Genomic DNA, 22,907 nt, shown 5'->3' with positions numbered 1-22,907 from the left:
AGATTGTGCCAACTCCTACTGTGAACCGGACATCTCCATGAATCAGATGGTATAGGCACCTCACGTGAATCAGACGGTGCAGTCACCTTATGTGAATCCGCCTGTGCTAAATTTGATTTTATGTTTAGTGTAGGTCAGTCAATAGCAAATGTTACCCCAAGTCAAACATTACAAAGTTTTAGTACTGTCTTAACAGGGCAACATGTAGGAATCACAATTACCCAGAATCAGACAAATCATGTGGGTCCTGATGCATTAACAGTTCCTCTAACTATAGGTCCTGTTGTTCCCTTGTATGCTCCAGGTATGTCTGGAAGCAATGCATGTTCATTAAATGTCCCAACAGTTCCTGATACACCAGCTACATCTGCTGTGATGTCACCAATTGGTATGCAGAGAACAGTACATGCTAACAACTCAGAAATGGAGAAAACAGATTCTCTTGTTAGACCGTTAACCCCTACATGAATTGCAGATCCAAAGCAGATGGCAAGACAGACAGGATTTACCCCTGACGCAAGGTTTCCTCAGAGAGGCTCACCATATTTTCTCCTCAGACCAGATTCTGAATGTTAAATGCAACACTCCACAAGGAGTACTGTATAACACTCACAAGAGCATGTCCCTTTTTAATACTCAGAGCAGCAGACTTTAGCTCCTTTAAGAGCAGAAGTGCTGCACAATTCTGTGAGTTTGAGAGGTTTCACTTCACAAAAGCTTACTGATTGGTTTAATAATTTGAGTCCTGAAGGTCCAACACATATAACAATTTGCAATGCAAGAACAGAAGGGACAAGAGAGAGAGATAGATCACTAAATGTGTCCAGACTGAAATTGGAATTAAATGAAATGATATTAGGAAAGTTAGATACAGCTCAAGAAGATGAACTACGGTTCATGTGCAAAGATGTTACTCAAAGTGCAGGACAGGCTTATGAAAGATTAGCTGAAGTAGCTGAAAAATATGAAGTGAAATTAGAAAAATCAAAGCCCTTAAAGAGAAGTTACAGATTGCTGTTCAACACATAAGACATAGTTAACATGAGATCCCCTGAAATGAAAATGCACATTAAGGAATTGATTACAGACATTCTGAAATAGGGAGCTATAGACAAGTGGGAGGTAGATCGGCGAAGAAAAGAGATCAGAAGAAAGCAGAGGCAAATATGTCTCCAGCAGGAGCAAATCAAGATGAGGCAAATGTAAAGATGCTGCCTATGAGAGAAACCAGTGGAGTGGCACAAACATACAGAGAGATTGCAAACCTTTTAAAATGTGTTAATAAAGTTGCCCAAAGTGGGAAGGGTGTGCCTAGACGTGGGTCCCGTGCACACTGTGCCACTGGATTCAAGCTTGCCTGGCTGATGAAGAGTGATACCCTGAAACTGGTCTCAGGAGGCTTCTTTTGGACCAGGGAGGACTTGGCCTGGCAGTTTGGGCTGTACTGTTCGCATATGGCTGGATCCAAACTGGGGTGGCATGGTGAGCAAAAGAACAATTGATTAAACCCAGAGCTGTGACTGGGTGTGAGTGTTTGAAAAGATTCAGCACTCTGTCCACCTTGTGTTGATGAAGCTGCCCTAAGTGGGAACGGTATGCCCAGACGTGGGTCCCATGCTCACTGTGCCAATGAATTCAAGCAAGCTTGGCTGATGAAGGGTGATACCCTGACTGGGGCTGAGTGTTTGAAAAGTGTCAGCACTTCGTCCATCACCCTTTTGTGTTGAGAACTAATCCTTGTCATGCAAGCGGAAATTTGGGTTACTGGCGAAGGGAGTGTCCCCTGAATAATGTCACTATTCAGGTACAGAATGCTGGTGTTGCTAAAGTACAAGACAATAATTAGGTAGAAATCTAAAGAGTTCAAAGACCTCAAGTGCAAAATGTAAATGTGTCCCCAGGGCAGCAGATGAAAATCGCAAATCCCGATGACTGAATATGAAATGGTTTTCCCCAATGGAATCTAAATCAAATTGCAAATGCAAATGTGAATCAAACAGCATCACAATTTCCCCTAATGGACATGAGTGATGAGGAATTCACAGACCTTCTTCAAACAGATAGTTCAGATGATGAGGACAGCGTGCTAGGTGCATCCATAGAAATAGATCAACGTGGTCCCTATGTAAATGCTATTGTAATGGGTCACAAAGTGCCATTCCTGCTTGACACTGGGGCTCCACTCTCCACTGTGAGAACAGCAGAAGTACCAAATCTGCCCCTTTCAGGAAAGAGAATACAAGTGGTAGGAGTTGCAATTCTCCAACCCTCTGACAGAATGTGTCCCTGTAATAATAGGTTCATTTGAACATGAGCACCAACTTGAGGGCTGCGATTCAAGTCATGTAAGCTTGCTTGGACACAACTTACTGTTTAAGCTAAATTGTTCCATTCGCTACACACCCAAAGGAACTGCAACACAAACAAATGAAGATGTGCCCTGTAAAATTGTGAAGCAGTACTAGAATGTCACATTATACCCAATGCTGACATGTAATGATTTACCTGAATATTTAATAGATACAGTGACACTTGAGGCTTGGGATTTTTAAGGAAAAGAGATTGGACTCATTAAAGGAGTTGAGCATTTAAAAATAACAGTGAAGCCAAATGCAGTGTTTCCTAAAACACCTCCATATAACATGACGTCCAAAACAATTGCTGGAATAACTCCCAGATAAATAGTTTAATTGAGCAGAGTATCTTGAAAGAGATAATGAGAAGTCCATGTAACTCTCCCATTCTAGGTCTGCAGAAGCCCAGTGGAAAGTACTGCATATTCCAGGACCTGAGAAAAGTAAATTAAATTGCTGTTCCATGTTGTCCTGTGGCACCGAATCCTGCAGTGATTTTGTTCTAAATTCCATCTGAAGCAGAATGGTTCAAAGTGATTGATTTGTGTCATGCATTTTTGTACATACCATTGCATGAGGCAAGCCAATTCCGCTTCACATTCAAATTCGGCAGTTGTGTGTTCTGACATTGTGCAGATCTCCACAAGGGTTTATTGAGAGTCTGTTTTCAAGCAGGTATTGAAAAAGAGTCCAGAGTCACTTAAAATGCCCTATCATTCAGTCTTAGTGCAGTATATTGATGACCTACTGGTCACATCAAACACTTGTGAAACATGCAGGAGAGATACAATTGTACTTATGAATCATTTAGGAGAGAATGGGCAAAAGGTTTTCACAGCTAAATAGCAGTACTGCACGAAATAAGCAATTTACTTAGGTCACCACATTGAGAAAGGTATGCGTAATATGTTGCAGGACATAATCAGCAATTTTTAAAATTAATCCCCCTACCACTCAGAAAGTAGTTTGAATGTTCCTTGAAAACGGTTGGCTACTGTCGCTAGTGTATTCCAAGCTTTTCCCTTTGGGCCAAGCTTTTACAGAGGTGGACACACAAGGATGTATGTTCTGGTACCACCGGATGACCACTGCATACGTGCCTTCACAGCGCTGTGAGGAAGCATATCCCGAGCCCCATCTCTGGGAACGCCTGATTATAACAAATGTTTTCCTTTATTTTGATGTAGAAAGATGAATGTGCTCTCTCCGTTTTGACACAGTAGCATGGAAATGCAAATAAGCCAGTGGCTTATTTTTCTGCCACACTTTATCCTGTGGCTTCTGCCTTGCCTGGTTGTCTGAAGGTGGTCGCAGCCCTGAGCAACAGCATTGAACAGTGTGAAGGCATTGTTATGGGTCACCCTCTGAATATTTTTGTCCCTCACTCCATGGAGATATTGTTAATCCGAACCAAGACCCAATATTTGACCAGTGCGTGTCTGACCCATTATGAGCATATTATCCTCACTTCTTCCAAAGTTAATCTCAAGAGATGTACAGTTTTGAATGCTGTTACCAAATCCTGTTGAAAACGCAAGTGAAATGGTAGGTGACGTTGAACATGACTGTCTCTATGTGACTGAATTGTGCACCAAATCAAGACCTGACTTTCAAGACATTGCCCTTGTTGAAAATGACAATGGTGGTCATTATAACAATGGCCGTGACTGCTAAAGTGGTGGTAACACCACCAACAGGCTGGCGGTAATTACCGCCAAATTATGACCATGGCAGTGATAACTCCCATAGACAGCCAATGTACCCCACCAACCGCCAGGGTGTAAACACCACTGACCATGACGGTAGCCATCAACAGCTAGGCAGAAGACAAGGTACTGTCCACCAGATTTTGACATAGCAAACCGCCAGGATTTCCGGGGCGGCACCTACGCCATCAAAAGGATCGGGAAAACAGAACACAGAAGACAAAAGATTCACCATCAGGGATACAGAGAAGATCAAGGCCGCCATGGATCCGGAACTTCAAGTTTTCCCGATGCTCATCTACGCCATGCTCCACCTGGAACACCAACGCCGATGAAGACGATGACGGTGAGTACAGCCACCTAGCACACAAGGGATGGAGGGAGGAAAAGGAGAGCGACACACCACACACAACACACATCATACACACACACACCATACACACAACCAGCTGCAGAAAAAAAACAGTCTTGCAGGAGACACGTCATAATAATGAAAGGACAACATTTAGCCAGAACTGATAGTGGAATTTGATGCCAACAGGCACCATATTGTCAATGTGACAAGAGATATATGAGTCACTGTTCAGAAAGGGCCAATGGCCAGTCCAAAGTACAAAAGGCCCACATAGCCACAGTGCACAGTCCAAGGCCCACCTTGTTCCCTGACGAAATCCGCACTACACTGTGCAGGGGCATCATGTTGGGGATGGCCAGGCACCTCAGGGGGAAGGAGGTTTGGGAGCACCTCAGATGAAGTGGGGAACGTGCCCACTGGTTCTGGAGGGGGCTCCATCTCCATTTCACTTTGCTGGCGAGTGCAAGGTCACAGTCCCTGAGGTGGGGAACTTGCCCACTGGTTCTGGAGGGGGCTCCTTGTAGAACAGTCCCTGGAGGGTGCCCTATATGCCCTCTGCTGAAGGTGAGGGCTGCTGTGTCCCAGCTGGAGGTGAGGGCTGCTGTGTACCAGCTGGAGGTGAGGGATCCTTGCCCACTGCTATTGAAAGGGAAACCCTGCCAGCCTCTGCTTGAGGGGAGGGTGCCTTGCCCACTGCTGTTAGAGGGGAATCCCTGCTAGCCTCTGCTGGAGGTGAGGGCTCCTTGCCCACTGCTGTTGGAGGGGGCCTCTTGCCTCTCTTAGTTGGTGGAGTGGGAACCGTCCCTTTCATGGTTGGTGGATGGCATCCTTCCCTCTCTTGGGTGGTGGAGTGGGATCCTTCCCTTTCTTGGGTGGTGGAGTGGGATCCTTCCCTCTCTTGGGTGGTGGAGTGGGATCCTTCCCTTTCTTGACCCCATGACTTGGAGGTGCCTCCACTGTCCCCGTGGACTGTTTGGCTAAGGTGCTGGGCTGGCTCTTACGGGCAGGACAGGGGATGGAGGGGGAGGGAAAAGGTCAAGCGGGGCAAGGAAAAGCTTCTTAGGGATGGTGGGGTGGGGTGAGGGAGGAGGGATGGGAGTGGAGGTTGAGGGAGAGGTTGTTGGAGGTGTATGTCTGCTTGATTTGAGTGCAGGTGTATGGGCAGTATGCTGAAGTGAGGTGGATGGCTGTTGGGTGTCTCTTAGGAGGGGGGCAGACAGGGTGGGAGAGGACAAAGGGGATGCGTGGATGGATGTTGTGGAGGTGTCTGCAACTGAGGTGTGTGCTGCTTGGTGTGGTGATGCTGGTGGTGGCTGTTGATGCTTGCATGCAGGTATGAGTGCGGAAGTCACAGTGAAGGAGGAGGACGGGGGACATAGTGGAGGCAGTGGATGTTGTTGTGTATGCAACTGTCTGTTGTTTGTGCGAGTGCTTGTGGCCTGGAGTGTGCTGCCTGTGTTTGTCTGCGCCACTCTTGTGTGATGTTTTGTGTGCATGCTTGTCTGTATGTGTGCCTGGAATGGGTTGGGGTTGAGGAGATTGGGACTGGGAAGTGGTAGTTGGAGGGGGTAACAGTAGGAACAGGGATAATGGCTGCCATCAGAGAGGAGGCCAGAGCCTGGAATGATCTATGTTGGGCCGCTAATCCACCGTGAATGCCCTCCAGGAATGCATTGCATTGCTGCATCTGGGATGTCAGCCCCTGGATGCCATTCACAATGGTTGACTGCCCTACAGAGATGGATCTCAGGAGGTCAATAGCCTCCTCAATAAGGGCAGCAGGGCTGACTGGGGCATGGCCTGAGGTGCCTGGGGCAAAGAAGATGCCCACCCTCCTGGGAGAGCGGGCACGGGCAACTAGGTGAGGGGCTACTGGAAGGGTGGTGCTGGTATGGGGGGGTGTCAGCTGTAGCTGGGGTGGTCCCGGAGGTGTCCGCCACCACCAGGGAGCTTCCATCGGAGGAGGAATCGCTCTCCGTCCCACTGGTCCCCTCGGCGTCGGTGGACTCTGCCTCCGGGGTCCTGTGGGATGCAGCTCCCTCTGTTGTTGGTGCCCCTGCTCCTCCGCCAGATGATGCTAATGCACACATGGAAAGGATGACAGTAGAAAAAAGGTGGGGAAGAGAGAAAGGGAGCACTGGGTCAATTACAGCACCAACACCACAGATGGCATACACATTACTGTCACACACAGGGATCAGGATTGAGCACCATGCATTGCACTGACATTCCATTGGCTAGGAACCATAGCAAGATGTGAGCCAACCCCCACCAACTGCACCCCTCCTGGGAGTCACTAAGCCCTGTCTGACATGGCATGCAACCTAGCTAGGTTACCAGATTTTGCAATGCAACCATTACTCTTGAGCTGGATCACGCTGCAATGTCTGACCTGGAAATAAGGGGCGCCCACTAACACCCACCACCAGGATCCCATGTCACCTACCAATTATAGCTGTAACGCCCACTGTACTCACCCCCTGGTGACTGCTGTGATGCCCTCAAGTCCCATCCAGCTCTGGGTAGGCCGCCACCAGTATGCGGGCCATCGGGGGTCAGGTTCTGACGGGCACCCCGCCCTTGCAGGAAGGCCATCCCCAGCTGGGCCTCCATGGTCTTCAGGGCCCAGCGTCTCAGGTCCTCCCACCTTTTCCTACAGTGGGTGCTCCCCCTGCTGTAGACTTCCAGGGTCTACACATCCTTGGCGATGGCACGCCACAATCCCTTCTTCTGATGGGCGCTGACCTGCAACGGAAACAGAGACAGGAGGACACCATTACACATACAATCCAGCCTGTCACACCTATGGCCCACAAATACCATTTCCAGCTCCACTGGCACACACATCACCCAGTGCCCACCATTGTCACTACCACCAGACATACCATCTCCCCAAATGACACAATGCTTGCACACACATCTCCATGCAACCTTGTCACATGCATCATGTCCAAAGTGTACTCATCTGATGGTCTGGAGGTCCATACAGCTGTTCATTCTGGGGTAGGACCCCATCCACCAAGCGCTCCAACTCCTCCGAAGTGAAGGCAGGGGCCAACTGCACCCCTCCTGGGAGTCATTAAGCCCTGTCTGACATGGAATGCAACCTAGCTAGGTTACCAGATTTTGCAATGCAACCATTACCCTTGAGCTGGATCACGCTGCAATGTCTGACCTGGAAATAAGGGGCGCCCACTAACATCCACCACCAGGATCCCATGTCACCTACCAATTATAGCTGTAACGCCCACTGTACTCACCCCCTTGTGGCTGCTGTGATGCCCTCAAGTGCCCATCCAGCTCTGGGTAGGCCGCCACCAGTATGCGGGCCATCGGGGGTCATGTTCTGACGGGCCCGCCCTTGCTGGAAGGCCATCCCCAGCTGGGCCTCCATGGTCTTCAGGGCCCAGCGTCTCAGGTCCTCCCACCTTTTCCTACAGTGGGTGCTCCCCCTGCTGTAGACTTCCAGGGTCTACACATCCTTGGCGATGGCACGCCACAATCCCTTCTTCTGATGGGCGCTGACCTGCAACGGAAACAGAGACAGGAGGACACCATTACACATACAATCCAGCCTGTCACACCTATTGCCCACAAATACCATTTCCAGCTCCACTGGCACACACATCACCCAGTGCCCACCATTGTCACTACCACCAGACATACCATCTCCCCAAATGACACAATGCTTGCACACACATCTCCATGCAACCTTGTCACATGCATCATGTCCAAGGTGTACTCATCTGATGGTCTGGAGGTCCATACAGCTGTTCATACTGGGGTAGGACCCCATCCACCAAGCGCTCCAACTCCTCCGAAGTGAAGGCAGGGGCCCTTTCCCCGGTCACACGGGCCATGGCAGGATCCAGATACAGGTCACAGCAGCACACACAGTGTAGGTGTTGTCCTGTGGAAAGTCAGGAATCAAGTGAGGATTTAGATAGAAAATGGTGGTCATGTCTGCGGCAGTGTACACCGTCACCACTGCCGCTGATCGCCATTGGCCACTGTACTCCATAGAGCCCCATATTAGCCAATGAGGATTTGCATGGAGGTGCAAGACCGCCTTGATGTCCAACGTCGGTGGAGTTACCTCACTTCCACCTGTCCCTAGATACAGGACAGGCGGTCGCCCTTTCATTGTGGTGGATTACATTCAGATTATCCATAACTGAGTCATTGCTACAATTTACAAATACATTGACATTCCCATTGTCCCATTACATCAATGCTCAATGTGCACTCAGGCGGTGGTTCCATTGTTCAAATTGTGACAGCCTACTCACTCTTGTGTTCCTTAGATACCTACCACTGCCGATGAATAGGAGGAGAAGACAAGACCCCATGTACAGACCTCTTGTGGACTTGGCTACACTGGAGGACAGGCGCATAATACTGACCTATAGAATGGACAGGGCCATAATCGCAGAGATGTATGCTCAATTGGAGCCTGATCTGATATCAACTATCCGTCATCCCTCTAGGACCCCCCCTCTTGTGCAGGTTCTATCAGTGCTCCATTTCCTGGCAACTGTTTTTTTTCAAGTGACAGTGGGCTTGGCAGCAGGAATGTTATAGCCAATGTTTTCAATTGTGCTGGCAAGGGTTTTGTCTGCCTTAGTGAAGCTACATCGCTTTCCCTCAGGTGGAAGATTTGGCTGCTGTGAAGGTAGGATTTTATGCAATGGGACATATATCCAATAATATTGGAGCGACTGACGGTACAGATGGTGCGTTTGTCCCCCCCAGAATGAACAGGTTTTGAGTAATCGGAAGAGTTTCCACTCATTCAATGTGCAAGTGACGTGCCTGGTGGACCAGTACATATATCATGTCACTGCCAAGTATCCTGGGTCAGTGCATCACGCCTTCGTCCTGAGGAATAGCAGCATCCCAAATGTAATGGCACAAGTACAGATGCACAGGGCGGGGCTAATTGGTGAGCCTGACTCTCCACCCAATGTATGTCAGTGTATGCCTTCTGGTGTTAACCCCACACTATTGTTTAATGCTAATGTTTGTCCCTCAATACTTGCAGGTGACACTGGCTACCCAAACCTATTGTGGCTCCTGACCCCTGTGAGGAATGCCATGACAGGGGCTGAGAATCGTTATAATGATGCACATGGGTGAACCAGGAGAATTATTGAAAGGACCTTCGGCCTCCTAAAGGCCAGGCTCAGATGCCTCAGTCTAACAGGTGGATCCCTGTGCTACTCACCCGAGGTCTGCTAGATAGTAGTGGCATGCTGCATGTAGCACAACCTGGCCCTCAGACGACATGTGCCTTATCTGCAGGAGGAGACTGGAAATGCCCCTGTGGCAGCCGTGGACCCTGAGGACAGTGAGGATGAAATGGCAGAGGATGAGGATGTGGAAAACAGAACACCAGTTATACGTCAATAGTTCCAATGACACACAGGTGAGACAGTGGAACTGACCATTCCTCTGATTATTGATGTTTTCTGTGCGGGTGAAGCAGAATGGCATTCACTTCCTTTGCATCTCTACTTACTGTCACCTAGGGCTTCTCATTTGCAGATGTTGGTGATATTACAACTGTGTACTGGTGTGATGACTACAGACAGCTACAGGTCATATTAAATGTATGCTATCACAGTGTTCAGATAATTTGCACATGATGTGACTTTTTCCATAAATGCACATTTTTATCACATAAAATACTTTCAAACAAGTTGTGTTCAAGGGTGTTTATTGTAGTGCAAATAATTGACAGGAAAGTGCAATGGAATGGGGTGATGGTTGAGAAAAGTCCAGGGTATTGTTCCAGTCTGTTTGTAGCACAGGTCCAGTGTCCAAGGGGCCATAGGAAGGGGAGCAAAGGCAGTTCAAAGTGGACAAGGCGACAGGGTGGGACACAAGGGGGACATTCAGGAGGGTCTAATTTCCTGGTGGTGGTCTTGGTCTTGGCAAGTGTGTCTGGCTTCTGTCTGGGTTGCAGGGAATGTTTGCGGGGTGGTTCACCTTCTGCAGAGGGTGAGGCTGGTGGCCTGTGGGTCCTGCGGCAGGGCCTCCTGCCCACTAGCTGCAGAGAAGTGGTGAGCCAGTCAGTAGACTGGCTAGTGGTAGGGGCCCACTGGCGTGCTGCCCATTCCCTCATGATGTTGGCCATATCCGCCAGCACCCCTGCTATGGAGACCATGGTGGTGTTGAGGGCCTTCAAATTCTCCCTGATTTCCTGATGGTATTCCTCCTGCAGCCGCTTGTTCTCTTGCATGTTGGTAAGGATCTGGCCCATCTTGTCCTGGGATTGTTGGTAAGCCCCCAGGACATTAATGAGTGCCTCCTGGAGAGTCGGTTCCCTTGGCCTTTCCTCCCCCCGGCACACAGTGGTCCTCCCAGTGTGCTGTTCCCCTGTGCCTTAGTCCCCTGAACGGTGTGCCCATTGCCACTGACCCCGGGTCCCTGACTGTCTTGAGGGTGAGGTGTGGACTGGGATACCTGTACAGGTGGACACACTGCTGAATGACGTGTCCTGGTGACAGAGGTGTGGGGACGTTGGGTGGGTGCTGTGGTGTTGGATACTGATGGGGAGGCTCTGTGGTGGACTGTGAGTGGGCTGGGGTGGCTCCTGATCGGCAAGGTAGTTCATCCAGATCCTGAAGTCCAGAGTTACAGTCAACACTGGGGGTATCTTCTGTTGGGGGACTGGATAGTCTCACCACTGTGATTGGCTGGGGCACCTGTGGGGATGTAAGTGATGTATTATGCTTCATGTCTGTGACATATTGTACATCCCTAGCTTCCCCTCTACTGTTGCTGTTGCCCTGCCACCTTTGTTTGTGTATGGTGATGTATTTTAGGATTGCTAGTTCTCCATGCTGTGCATGCTTTGGTGATGGGTGTACATGCAGGGCTGAAGAGGCTGCCCATGCATTGGTATAGCATGCAGGTCTTGGCATTGGGGTTAGTCAGATGTGTAGGTGCAGTGTGTGGGATGGAGTGTAGTGATGGGGGTGAGGGGTGTGATGGCATGCAGGTATGGGGGTGTAGTAAATATTGACTCACCAGTGTCCAGTCCCTCGGCTACTCCAGTGAGTCCCTCAGAATGCTGGATTGCCAAGACTTGCTCATCCCATGCTCTGGATGGCGAGCTGGTGCCTTGCTGCCATGGAACATACCTTCCCCCTAGGTCATTCCACCTCTTCCTGATGTTGTCCCTTGTTCTTGGATGCTGTCCCACAGCGTTCACCCTGTCCACGATTCTCTGCCATAGCTCCATCTTCCTGGCAATGGATATCTGCTGTACCTGTGCTCCAAAAAGCTGTGGCTCTACCCTAACTATTTCCTCCACCATGACCCGCAACTCCTCATCAGTGAAATGGGGGTACCTTAGTGGGGACATGGGTGTTGTGGGGTGTGTGTTTTGTAGAGGGTGTTAAGTGATGTGGTGGGGTGTGGGATGTGGGGTGCGTGACGGATGGATAGGTGTTTGAGGTGTGTGTGTGTAGTTGTCTCAGCGGTCTTCGTGTTAGTCTCGTGGTGATTATTGGTATTCATAAAGTGTTGTGTGTAATGTGGGTGTGTGTTATATAGTGCTATGGGTGGGTGGATGGGTGTAGTGTGTGTGTATCAGTGCCAGGTGTGTGATTTTCATTTAGGCTAATGTTGTGTTGTTTTGTATTGGGGAGGCCATTCTGAGTGCGCTGGTGTGTACCGTCAATGGATTACTGCCACTGAATGTCCGCCGAAGTGATTCGTGGGTCATAATGTGGTGAGTGTTGTTTTGTTGGCGTAACGGTATGGGTTTTCGTATCAACACTTTACAACTAACCTTTGGGCTGGCGGATTTGTGTATGTGGCAGTATTCTGTCGGTTTTGTGTGTGTGTGTGTCATAATATGGCGAACGGATATTCACCACTGCGGCGGTATGTAGGTGGCCGTCACCGCGGCTGTAAGTGGCATTTACCGCCAGTGTCATAATGAGGGCCTATGTCTTGTTTGTTGATGGGTCCTGTTTAAGAGATACAGATGGTACTCTGAGAGCTGGTTATGCAGTCTGCACAGTCTCAGGTGTGATTGAAGCTTCTTGGTTTGAAGAGTCTTTTTCTGTCCAAGTAGTTGAACTGCTTGCTCTTACCAGAGCATGCTGTGTATCTGAACAGCTGAAAGTGACTTTTCCACTGATAGTCAGTGTGGGTTTGGTGTTGTTCATGATTTTGGACAGTTGTGGTCCCAGAGAGGGTTTGTGACCTCTTCTGTGTCCCCTATCCGTAATGGTGATAATATTTACAATCTGTTGAATGCATTACAGCTCCCTGCAAAAATTGCTGCTGTTGAAGGTGCAGCACATAAAAAAATCTACCATGTAACCTTAGGTAATATATATGCTGATGAAGTTGCGAGATATTGCGTCTTAAGCTTTACATCCTTTAATAGAGAATGGAACAATGACACAATTGATGAGACAAGTCAAACCTTTCTACTGTTGATACTTGGGAGGAAATTAAAAGTTTGCAGGAGGAAGTGACAGAAGAGGAACAGCAGAGTTGGGTTAGAGAATGATTTGTGAAAAGAGATGAAGATGATATTTTGGTTTCAAATGATGTAAGAGCAGTGATGCCCAATAGCTTACTGTCACCTATGGCCTAACATTATCATAGACAGGCACATATTGGCAGAGATGCAATGGTCAGAACCTTTAAACAGACATGGTTTAACCCCTGATTCAGAATGATGACAGATGCTATGTGCCACAGATGTGTCACATGCCAGCAGATGAATGTAGGAAAATGCACAGCTGTTACACTGAGTCACATAGATCAGGAGGACCATTCAACAGCATGCAGCTGGTTTTCATTGAGTCGCACATGTGCAATGAAATGAGATACATTTTAGTCATTGCATGCATATTCTCCAGTTAGGTTTAAGCCTACCCGACCAGGAGAAATGACAGTCTCACTGTAGCATAGCTGTTACTTAGGGAACTGATTCCAAAGTTCGGTTTCCCAACTTCCCTAGAGTCAGATGGAGGGACACACTTCAATAGTGAGGTCTTAAAGTTATTATGTGCTGCATTGCAAGTTGAGCAAAGGCTACATTGCAGTTTCAGACAAGAGGCTTCCGGATTGATGGAGCAAGTTAATGGCACTCTGAAGTCCAGACTGGTGAAGTTATGTGCATCCATCACTTTGAAATGAACAGACGCATTGCCTTATCTTGATGAGTATGTGCAGTACATCCAACAAGACAACTGATTTGTCTACAAATGAAATTATCATGGGGAGGGCCATGATTGCCAGCAGTGCCTGCAAATGTGCTTTTGAACATTACAAATGACTTGGTGCTGGATTATTGCAAAGGACTGGCTGATCTGGGTTGTTCTTTGTCTCATCTGGTTGGAGACGTTACAGCAAAACTGCAGCAGGAGCTTTGCCATGACCTATGTTCAGGCGACTGGGTCACAGTGAAAAAGCATTGTAAGGAAAACATGCCTAGAACTGCATTGGAGAGGCCCTCATCAAGTGGTTTTGGTAACCACTAGTGCTGGGAAGTGCGCTGGTCTCTAACTGGGTGCACACTAGCCACAGTCACAACGTTCCAGGTCCTCTAGATGATAAAGCACCTGTTCCAGAAGGAATGAGTGAGAGGGGCAGGTTAGTCAAGCTGTTGGAGCTGGTCAAGTTGCTAACACAGCACAAGTACGGTCTGAAATGGGATCTGAGCGAGTCAACAACAGTGGTTGGTACAGGAGGGTTGAGAGATTGTAGGAGATATTTTGGTGCCATAATTTCATCTGTTAGTGTCATCTTCAATGATCTCAAGATTAGAAAGTTGTTGACTATAGTAGATAAGCTATCTACTAACATTGCAGGTGCCATTTTATTATTGGACGTAGAAAATGGTAGCTGTAAGATCAATGGGTTTTGCAAATTCATCCTGTGTTAGCCATTCTTCTAGTAAAAGAAGGCGGGGTCTACAAAATGTTACAAGCCCAACAGTGCTGCACTTATATTCCTGATAACAGTAAGGAAATATGTAGCAAATATGACAAATGTAAGGCTTGACATGAAAGAGTTAACAACGAAAGGTGCATGGGAAGCAATAGGTAGTGTTTTTTCTGCGTTTGGAAATTTAGGGAGAGGAAATGTAGGAACCACCTTGAGACCCCTATTGATAACAGCTGTGTGCCAAAGTTGCAGTTGCCCTTTACAAATTATTCAAGAAGCTGAAAGAGAAAAGAGCCAAGAGTAGACAGAAAAAGGAGAAGAATGAGATGCAGACTCAAAGGAGCATATACAATAGTAAATCACACAGTTAGAGGAGTCCAGAAGATCTTACCTGGATAGGCCTGTGAAATTTTTAGCTGCCTCTTTGAAAATGAGAGTTGGAGTATTTTGTGAGGGCTTGATTTACCATAAGAGGGGGGACTGATGTATCTGAAGTCTTAGAAGTGTCCCTCATGTCAGTGATCATCTATCCGTGAAAATCTATGCAATATGTTTAACAAAGTACTAATAGTTTGGTTGTAAAGTGATGCACTGAGAAGTTGTGTTAGTGTGCATTCACTTTAGACTAGATGTCTAAATCCCTGTGGTATCAAAACTAAATTAAATGTTTGAAGTATTAAACTGATATTTTGTACATTTTCTGTCTGCAATAAAAGTCTGTATTGAAACAATATTGAATTTGTAATATTGCTTTAAATATGTGTGCAAAAATGCAGTTCTGCACCACACTAATGGAAATGTATTGGCAAAGCTATTTCACTTTAAAGTTACTGTAACGTGAATGCTAATGAAGATTTATTAATGCGGAGGTCATAGTTGCATTTAAAATGTTTTATTTGAATGTATTAATGTGCTGTTTTAACTCATTTGCATTAGCCTACGGGAGGCCTGCGAGGCCCTGTATTTTGTTGCTGTGCAGAAAATGTCAAGTCATCTTGCTAACCTGTACCTTCCTTTCAGACTGCGTTCCCATTAGAAAACTAGTTTGGTAATACATGCCTATTGTCTTACACATAGGGAGGTGTAAGAATCTGACCTTGGATGTAGAGCACCCCTGGACTAGCAGCCTAAAATTGGTCTCCATCTTGTGTAAAGATACATGGATGGATGCTGTTCTCATGACAGACTTAGGAAAGTATTGAGTTGTTTCACGTTGGAGTCGCATGATCGATCTCTATTGGATGTTGCCCTTTCAACATCAGATGGAGTGACAATTCGACGTATGAACTTTAAAATATTGATACCCAGCTGGACTTTGTGGAAATGAGAATCCCAGGCACCCCTAGAAGAATTCTACTTGCTGAACCTCTTAGACTCTGAGAGGTCTTTCTCTCATTGCCTGGATTCACTCATTTCTCTCATTGCCTAGATTCCCAGACTCTGGCCGTTATGTTTGTGGTGATAGTTAATATTGACACCAACCAAAGGGACAGCCATCTCCAAAACAAGTATTGTTTTTACTTTTTGTGGAAAACATATTTTTGCCATATCTCTTTCAGGCTACTTTGCCCCTTGTGATGTTACTAATCTTATCTGATATGTTGGCAGGCAATAAAGAGCATTCATGCTAAAAAAATAATCATCAAGGCTTGCTCTGGGAGACTCTAGGGCAGTGGTTCTTAACCTCTGGTCCAGGGACAACTGAAGGTCTGCAAAGCCTTATTAGGGGGTCTGTGGCTGCTTAGAAAATGATATAATATTAACAGATGTATTAAGTGTATATAAATAAATAAGCAAAATGTAACATTAAGTTAATCTTGTGAGATATATTTGCAGGAGCAGTGCAAGTGCATAAAACAAGATACAGTATGGATGATGAGTGGCCTCAATTCAATTAAGAAGAGCTTCAACCTTCATATTAAAATTAACATTTTGATTTTTTTAAATATTTGTTTGTGAATTAAATAAAATATTGAATCACTTGTGTACTTGATTAAATGCTTATTTCTGTATTTGTGTGCACAGTTTTGCAGTTTAAATCATCGTAAATGCTTATGCCAGGGTCCCCGGCTTCCAGTAATGACTCAGTGGGGGTCCCATGCACTCATAATGACTCAGTGGGGTCCCTGGGTTACAACAGTGATTACAAGGGGGTCTACAAAAGGCAAACATTTAAGAACTGCTGCTCTAGGGGCTTCAGTATGAAAAAGTAACAAAAATTAACAATTTCAGAGTGGTGAATTTCAAAATGATTTTTATTTCCCTACATAAGTAAGGTAGGACAGTTAGAAAGATCAAAATAGGGGTCTTCAACTTCTGTTGCAGAGAGAGAGTGTCAAGTAGGCCTCCGTTGATGGACATATAGTGAAGGGGACCTCTAATCAACGGCATCTGACTTCTATTCTAGCAGGTCTCCTGCCCAGACATGCTATAGATGTTGATTTATACAATCCTTACAGAGGTTCAGCATAGCATCCCCATGGGCAGCTATATGCAGGTTTTCACATCCACTAAGACAGAAAGAACCTGAAGGGGAACCGGCATCTTTGTTGCTACAATCTCATCATACTCTGAAAGGACACCTTTCAGTCAGCACACAGACTCCCAGTTGTATATACCCAAATGACATCCAAACATACACACTAACAGAAATGTGAAAGACCACAGTTATGGGGGATTAAATACATTTTCAATGGGACAATGAATACACCTTCTTGAAGAAGCACCAGTAAATGTAACTGTGCCCTGAGCAATCAAATCTTTTGCTACCAACTCTCAATTCTCCCATAGTCTATCAAAACAGCTATAGTAGCCACTGTTTGCTCTGAGAATTGGTGTACTTTCAGTGTACTGCATGTGTAACAAAAGACAAATATCACACTCAAAGGACGTGCATATGTCTAATTTATTGATACAATAGAACACAAAGTAGGTCAAATAAGAAACAAATGTTTGAGGTGGTCTAGTGTTGGCCAACACCTTTTTGTTTGTCATTCCCACTGCTTGTTTTTTTGTCATGGTTTTCCCACAGCTTTATTGTTGGGGAAGCTGCTGGACAAAATGTCTAAAAGCAAATATAGTTTTTTTGGTCTCAAAAGCACATATTGCAATAGTGGTATCTAACACTAAAGGGAACTACTCTATTTGTGGATGTGCTCCTTGAGAAAGGGAAGAATGATGTCACTCACCATAAAGTTGCCATTGGTAGAAGTGGACTGGTGGGTGGAATTAAAATGTGAATGACAGAAAAACAAACCAATGGATGAAGACAGTCTAGAGAAAGCCATCAGAAGTAAGTATATCACACATATAATGTGAGTAAAGTCAAAAGGTCTTGGATAAGGTCATACCTAAAAATGGGAAGAAATTGTATTCTTACTCCATTTCAGTAATTGGTACCTGTCAGCCCAGCTATTCCTTCGACACATAAGAATAAAGAATGGCATACTGGCACTAAATCTTGAGACAATAAAATTTGTTTTTTTTTGCAGAAAGTGTGAATACACACTAAAATACCTCCCAGTTTCCATGTGGGTACTCCAGTTTAATTCCTTATTCTTTGATAATCTGATGTAGAAAGACATTCATTGTGTCTGTCTGTTCTCTACTGTACAATAGGATAGCCCAGGAATCTTCAAACTGGGGGGCGGTCCCCCCTATTGGGCCTAAAGTGATTCTGGGGGTGGCACCAGGATCTGGCCAAAAGAAGTATTATGCTAATAACAGGACTTTCTTTTAAGCTGAAAAAAATGGGCAGCAGTAAACCACTCTGTAATGGGCCATCACTTACATGTTTTATCATTTGTATCCAAGCTGGGAGTGTGTGTCAAAAGGGAAGGGATGCTAAATACTCTTCAAAACCCACACCCTAACTTCTAATAACCACACTGAGTACTCTTACTCATTAGTAAGGCCTGCCTGACCAGAATATATATTTGGCATTGATGTATTTGACTGCACTTTTAAAATAGTGACAGAGCTTAACTTCAATGTTTAAATAAGTGTAGACATATTTAAACATTGCCAATTTAATAGAGTAATTTTGAAAAATTCTGAGGGGGGCCTGATGATTTTTTATTTTATTTCCCTGGGGGGAGGGGAGGGTATGAGAGGCATTAAAAGGTTTGAAGACCACTGGGATAGACACTTTTGCATTTTTTTTTATATTTTAAAATATATTATTGTGATTTTCTAAGTATTAGTTCACTTTCCAAAAAACGTAAAGTCATGCAGTAAAATTACACCAGGTAGAATGCATAGAAATCTTAAAACACCACAAGCGGACATCTCTCCTCTAACACGTATATGGTAACTGAAACATGCTGGAGGAATCCCAAGATCAGATGAACGCTCTTATATATTGTGCGATAAATGCCAGCAGGAAATCTATGTTTAATTGTATTGGATTGAGCTGCCACACCTGACAGTACTATTTTCACAGCTCTGCTACACTCTGTGTACTCCAGAAATTAAAACAAATAGATCCATTGCCCTCAAAGGGGGAGAAAGATTTGTTGCTCATGAATGAAGGAACTAAGGCCCTAATGCAGTTTTGTACCAAAAGGTTTAGCACCGGCTTGCACTATTTCCGAGCACCAGCCGGGCACAATTTTTATGAAAGGGCGCAAGCTGGTGCAAAGGGTAGGCTAGCGTTAAAAAAAATGACGTTAGCTAGGTGGGGCTGGCGGTATGGAATGGGGTTTTGCACCAAAAAAATTACGTTAGGTTAGGAAATTACTCTAACCAGCCTAGCGACATTTTCTGGCGCAAAACCATCCATACCACATGACTCCTGTCTTAGACAAGACAGGAGTCATGCCCACCACCCCAAAGGCCAGCACAGGGTCCCAGGGTCCCCATGGACATGGTCATTGCACCCAGTGCCACGTAGGGGGGCCCATTTGAGAGGCCCCAATGGCACGTTTAAAATAAATACCTACCTGTACTTACCTATATGGGATGGGATTCCCCATCCTCTGCTGTCCCTCTGGTGTGGGTGTCCCTGGGGCCTGGGAAGGGCACCTGTGGGAAATAGGCCCACAGGTCCCCTAACGCCTGCCCTGACCCAGGCATTAAATAATGGTGCAAAGCAAGCTTTGCACCATTATTTGCCACCTCCTCCCCCCATGTGTGATTTTAGCACGGGGGATATATATGGCGCTAAGGCCATAGAGTAATTTTTTGCACTGGAATGCCTACTTTGCATCTCTTTGATGCAAAGTAGGTTTCCAAGTCCAAAAAATGACTTTAACTCTATAAACCCACCTAGTGCCAAAGTATAAGTATAGAGTTAGTTTTGCACCGAATTTGCGTTAAAAACAAATGCAAATTCAGCAAATTCAGTGCAAAATAATTATAAATATGCCCCTAAAGGTGAAAAACGGCTATTAACGAGGTGTGATTTATCAACAACCAAGCTTCAACCATGATACCCTGCCAAAATATTCCAGGTTTACACAAAAATTAAAATATATACATCAAGAAAATACTATGCTCAGACTACCCTAAGTGGGAGAGAACAGCAAAACTTCAAAAAGTGAAACAGTAAGCCGATCAATGAGGGAAGGTGATGATGGATGTGAGGAGAATTTGGTGCTGGGTTTTTAAGGCCTCGTAAAGGAGCAGGTTGCACATTTTCTTCGCATGTTGAGAAATTAATGTACTTTTTGTCAATGGTTCAAGGTAAAGTTGAGTAAAACAACCAGGGACTCTGTGCAAACTTGATTGGTGAGCAATCCATGGATGATAATTGTTTGTCATGCAAGATGTTTATAACCATTCTTTTGGCTAGCAGCAGTTTCTGTACATATATATTCAATGATGTCCCCCCTCTGCAATCAGTTTTAAAAATGTCACTTCTCTTTCCACTTTATTTCCCATTTTGTTTCCTGGAAACCTCATGCCCACTTCTGCTAGGTGAGTGGAAGACTTGGAAATGTGGAGCTTTCTGAGATGAGTTTTAATTGATAGATGAGTGACATACCCATTCCAAAAACGTTTGGTGTTCATATTTGTTATTGTTTTTATAGGCTATGAGGCTGTTTGTGTCGGTTGTAATTTCTGTCTGTTTTCTTATTTTGCGTAATAATAATTCACCACTTCATCAGTTTACACATAAACACCCTATTATATTTGTAGACAAAATAAGCACAATATTTTAAATGTCAAGTGATTACTCCGATCGAAGACCATTAGACAAACTACAACAATTTATTTGTCTCAATTTCAGAACCACTTTAGTACCCTAAATATATTACGTTTTCCATCTTGAAGCCAGCAAGATAAAATGAATAATTTGCACAAAGGCAAATATAATACAACAGTTAACAATGATTTAAGCAAACATTGCTAATCTTTTCTTTCAAGTATACAGGAGTGTATCATACAACAAATAGTCACTTTGTGTTTCCTTTAATCATTAACAAAGACAATCATTCACAAAGACCTATGATCCTCCTGACAGCGTCTTCCAAAATATCTTTTTTCATTTCCAAAACGGAGGACTGCCCCAGAAAAAAAGAATTTCTCTTTGAATTAACACCTTGCAGATCCAGTACCATCTATAAAGTGCAAGTGAGCTTTTTATGGAATGAATTGTAACACAACATACTTTTATATGTAATATCACTTTGACATCAAATAGGTTTTTTACACTAATATGCATTTTTGATTGACATTTATCCCTCAGAGCTGTATGGTCTCCTTTAGAGATGATCCTCAAAGGCATATCTTACGGAATAAAATTCCTGGGTGTAGAATGCCTATTTCACCCAATGGAAAACTAAACAACAGTGTTCAGGTAAATGCAAGCAAGATGGTCTAGGATACACATTATTACAACCATGCTATATTCACCTGAACAAGTGATTTATATTCCACCTACCTGATGTGGAATATAAGCAGACTGTTATTGAGACCCTGCTTGAAGGATTTTCACTGGTAAAACAAGAATGTTTTAAAGAAGGCATGTAAGCACGATAATGCTATTCTAAAATTAATATTTAACATATATTTTGCTGTCCTTAGAGAAATAGATTATGTGCTCATAAAGGAATTCTAAAACTAGAAAACATTTTCAAAATGTGACGGATATCCCGCCCGCCGTATTACGAGTCCATTATATCCTATGGAACTCATAATACGGTGGGCAGGATATCCGTCACATTTGGGACGGATTAACCCCCTCCGCCAAAGTTGTAATCAGGCCCTTTGTTATAATTTGGAGATGTTTGAGTCTGCAATGAATCAAAATTAGACATCCACTCACCAATTTGACAATCCTCACTTTTTACAATTCCTGTGAAACTTTTTCTGCAATTGAAAAACTACACTTCCTATAGAAAAGAGGTGTTCCTACAGATCCTAAATAACAAAATATACACTGACTCTACGTGAAAAACAATTTTCATTGGAAAATGGAGGCTAGTAATATTTTATAGTCAAACTATACTCAAGATGCGCACTAATGAACTTGCATGAAGACCTGCACATTGGCGCAGGAAAACTGAAAATTCGTGAAGCAACTATGTTACCCTGAATAACTATTTACAAAGCAAATTGCCACATTAAATCACTCGTTCGTGTTTTTTTTTTTTGCTTAAACAATACAGTGGTACACTGAATCTAGTTAAGCGCGAGTTATAATGTTAAGTACATGTAATAAATAGATTAACTTTCTTTCTAAAATATCGGTTAAAATCTGTATGTAGGCATATTTAAATTTGCCAGAAAAAAAACAGGATTATTTAATGTGCAAAATATTATCAAAATAAAGCTAAAAAATATGTTTAAGCTACATTGTTCTGTATTTACAAAGCAAAAATGTGTTGTGGAATTAGAATTGCTGCATTTTTGAATTTCGGCCGTGAAGGGTGCTGGTATCCCTAATGCTACTAGACAGGCTAGAACTCAAATTCAATACAGCTGTAGTGAACTCAGTTTTTTTTTTTTGCTTGGTCAGCATCGTCCATCTTCCTCTGTGAATATTTATGTGCCACTTTAAATATGAACATCTTGGGAGTTGGAATGACAAGCATCCCCTGAATTCCCGACGAAATCATCAGAAGAAATTAGACAAAGTTATCTACCAAGAAAGTCACACAAGGCAAATTCAACATCATAAAAGTGTGCACCACTGAATTGGTTAGTCTTCTAGAAAATAATTCTGAACAAACTAATGAAAACTTTATGCATTCAAAATATAAATTACTAGCACACCAGCATGTCTGCAACAAACAACTGCTTTATCTATTTTTTTAATTATTTTCACCTAAAGTCTCTCTTTTTTTTAACAAAAATCAAAATCCAATCTGCAGGCAGGGTACATGTTACAATCTGTTGGAGTCAACATGATCTTTGCTTTTAGAAGGGTCCTCAATTCCTCGAGCGAACAATTTGATCAACTGGCAGTGGACACTGGAAGAGGAGAGAGACATCGGACAGGTTAGCAAAATAATACACCTTTTCACTAAAAGGACAAGTGGATACGTGAACATTATAAACCTGACAGTCAAGCCTTAGCCCCTTTCTGCACTAAGGGCCAGATGTAGGAAGCCTTTTGCACGTCGCAAACTGCGA

The 22,907-nt window shown here is 44.5% G+C and overlaps 1 protein-coding gene across 2 annotated transcripts in view; it reads right to left on the bottom strand.

The window, feature by feature from the left end:
- Positions 1 to 20,521: 20,521 nt before the first annotated feature.
- The window catches only part of CERK (ceramide kinase), a 215,725-nt gene continuing 213,339 nt past the window's right edge, over positions 20,522 to 22,907 (bottom strand). For both annotated transcript variants that reach the window (XM_069229725.1, XM_069229726.1), the window contains one exon: positions 20,522 to 22,745. In XM_069229725.1, coding sequence (XP_069085826.1) covers positions 22,658 to 22,745 — 88 coding nt within the window. In that variant the 3' untranslated portion in view covers positions 20,522 to 22,657. The remainder of the gene's footprint in view (positions 22,746 to 22,907) is intronic.

The sequence above is a fragment of the Pleurodeles waltl genome, chromosome 4_1 (assembly GCF_031143425.1).
Source record: "Pleurodeles waltl isolate 20211129_DDA chromosome 4_1, aPleWal1.hap1.20221129, whole genome shotgun sequence".
Taxonomy (NCBI): Eukaryota; Metazoa; Chordata; class Amphibia; order Caudata; family Salamandridae; genus Pleurodeles; species Pleurodeles waltl.
This window is presented reverse-complemented; position numbering and strand designations above follow the sequence as displayed.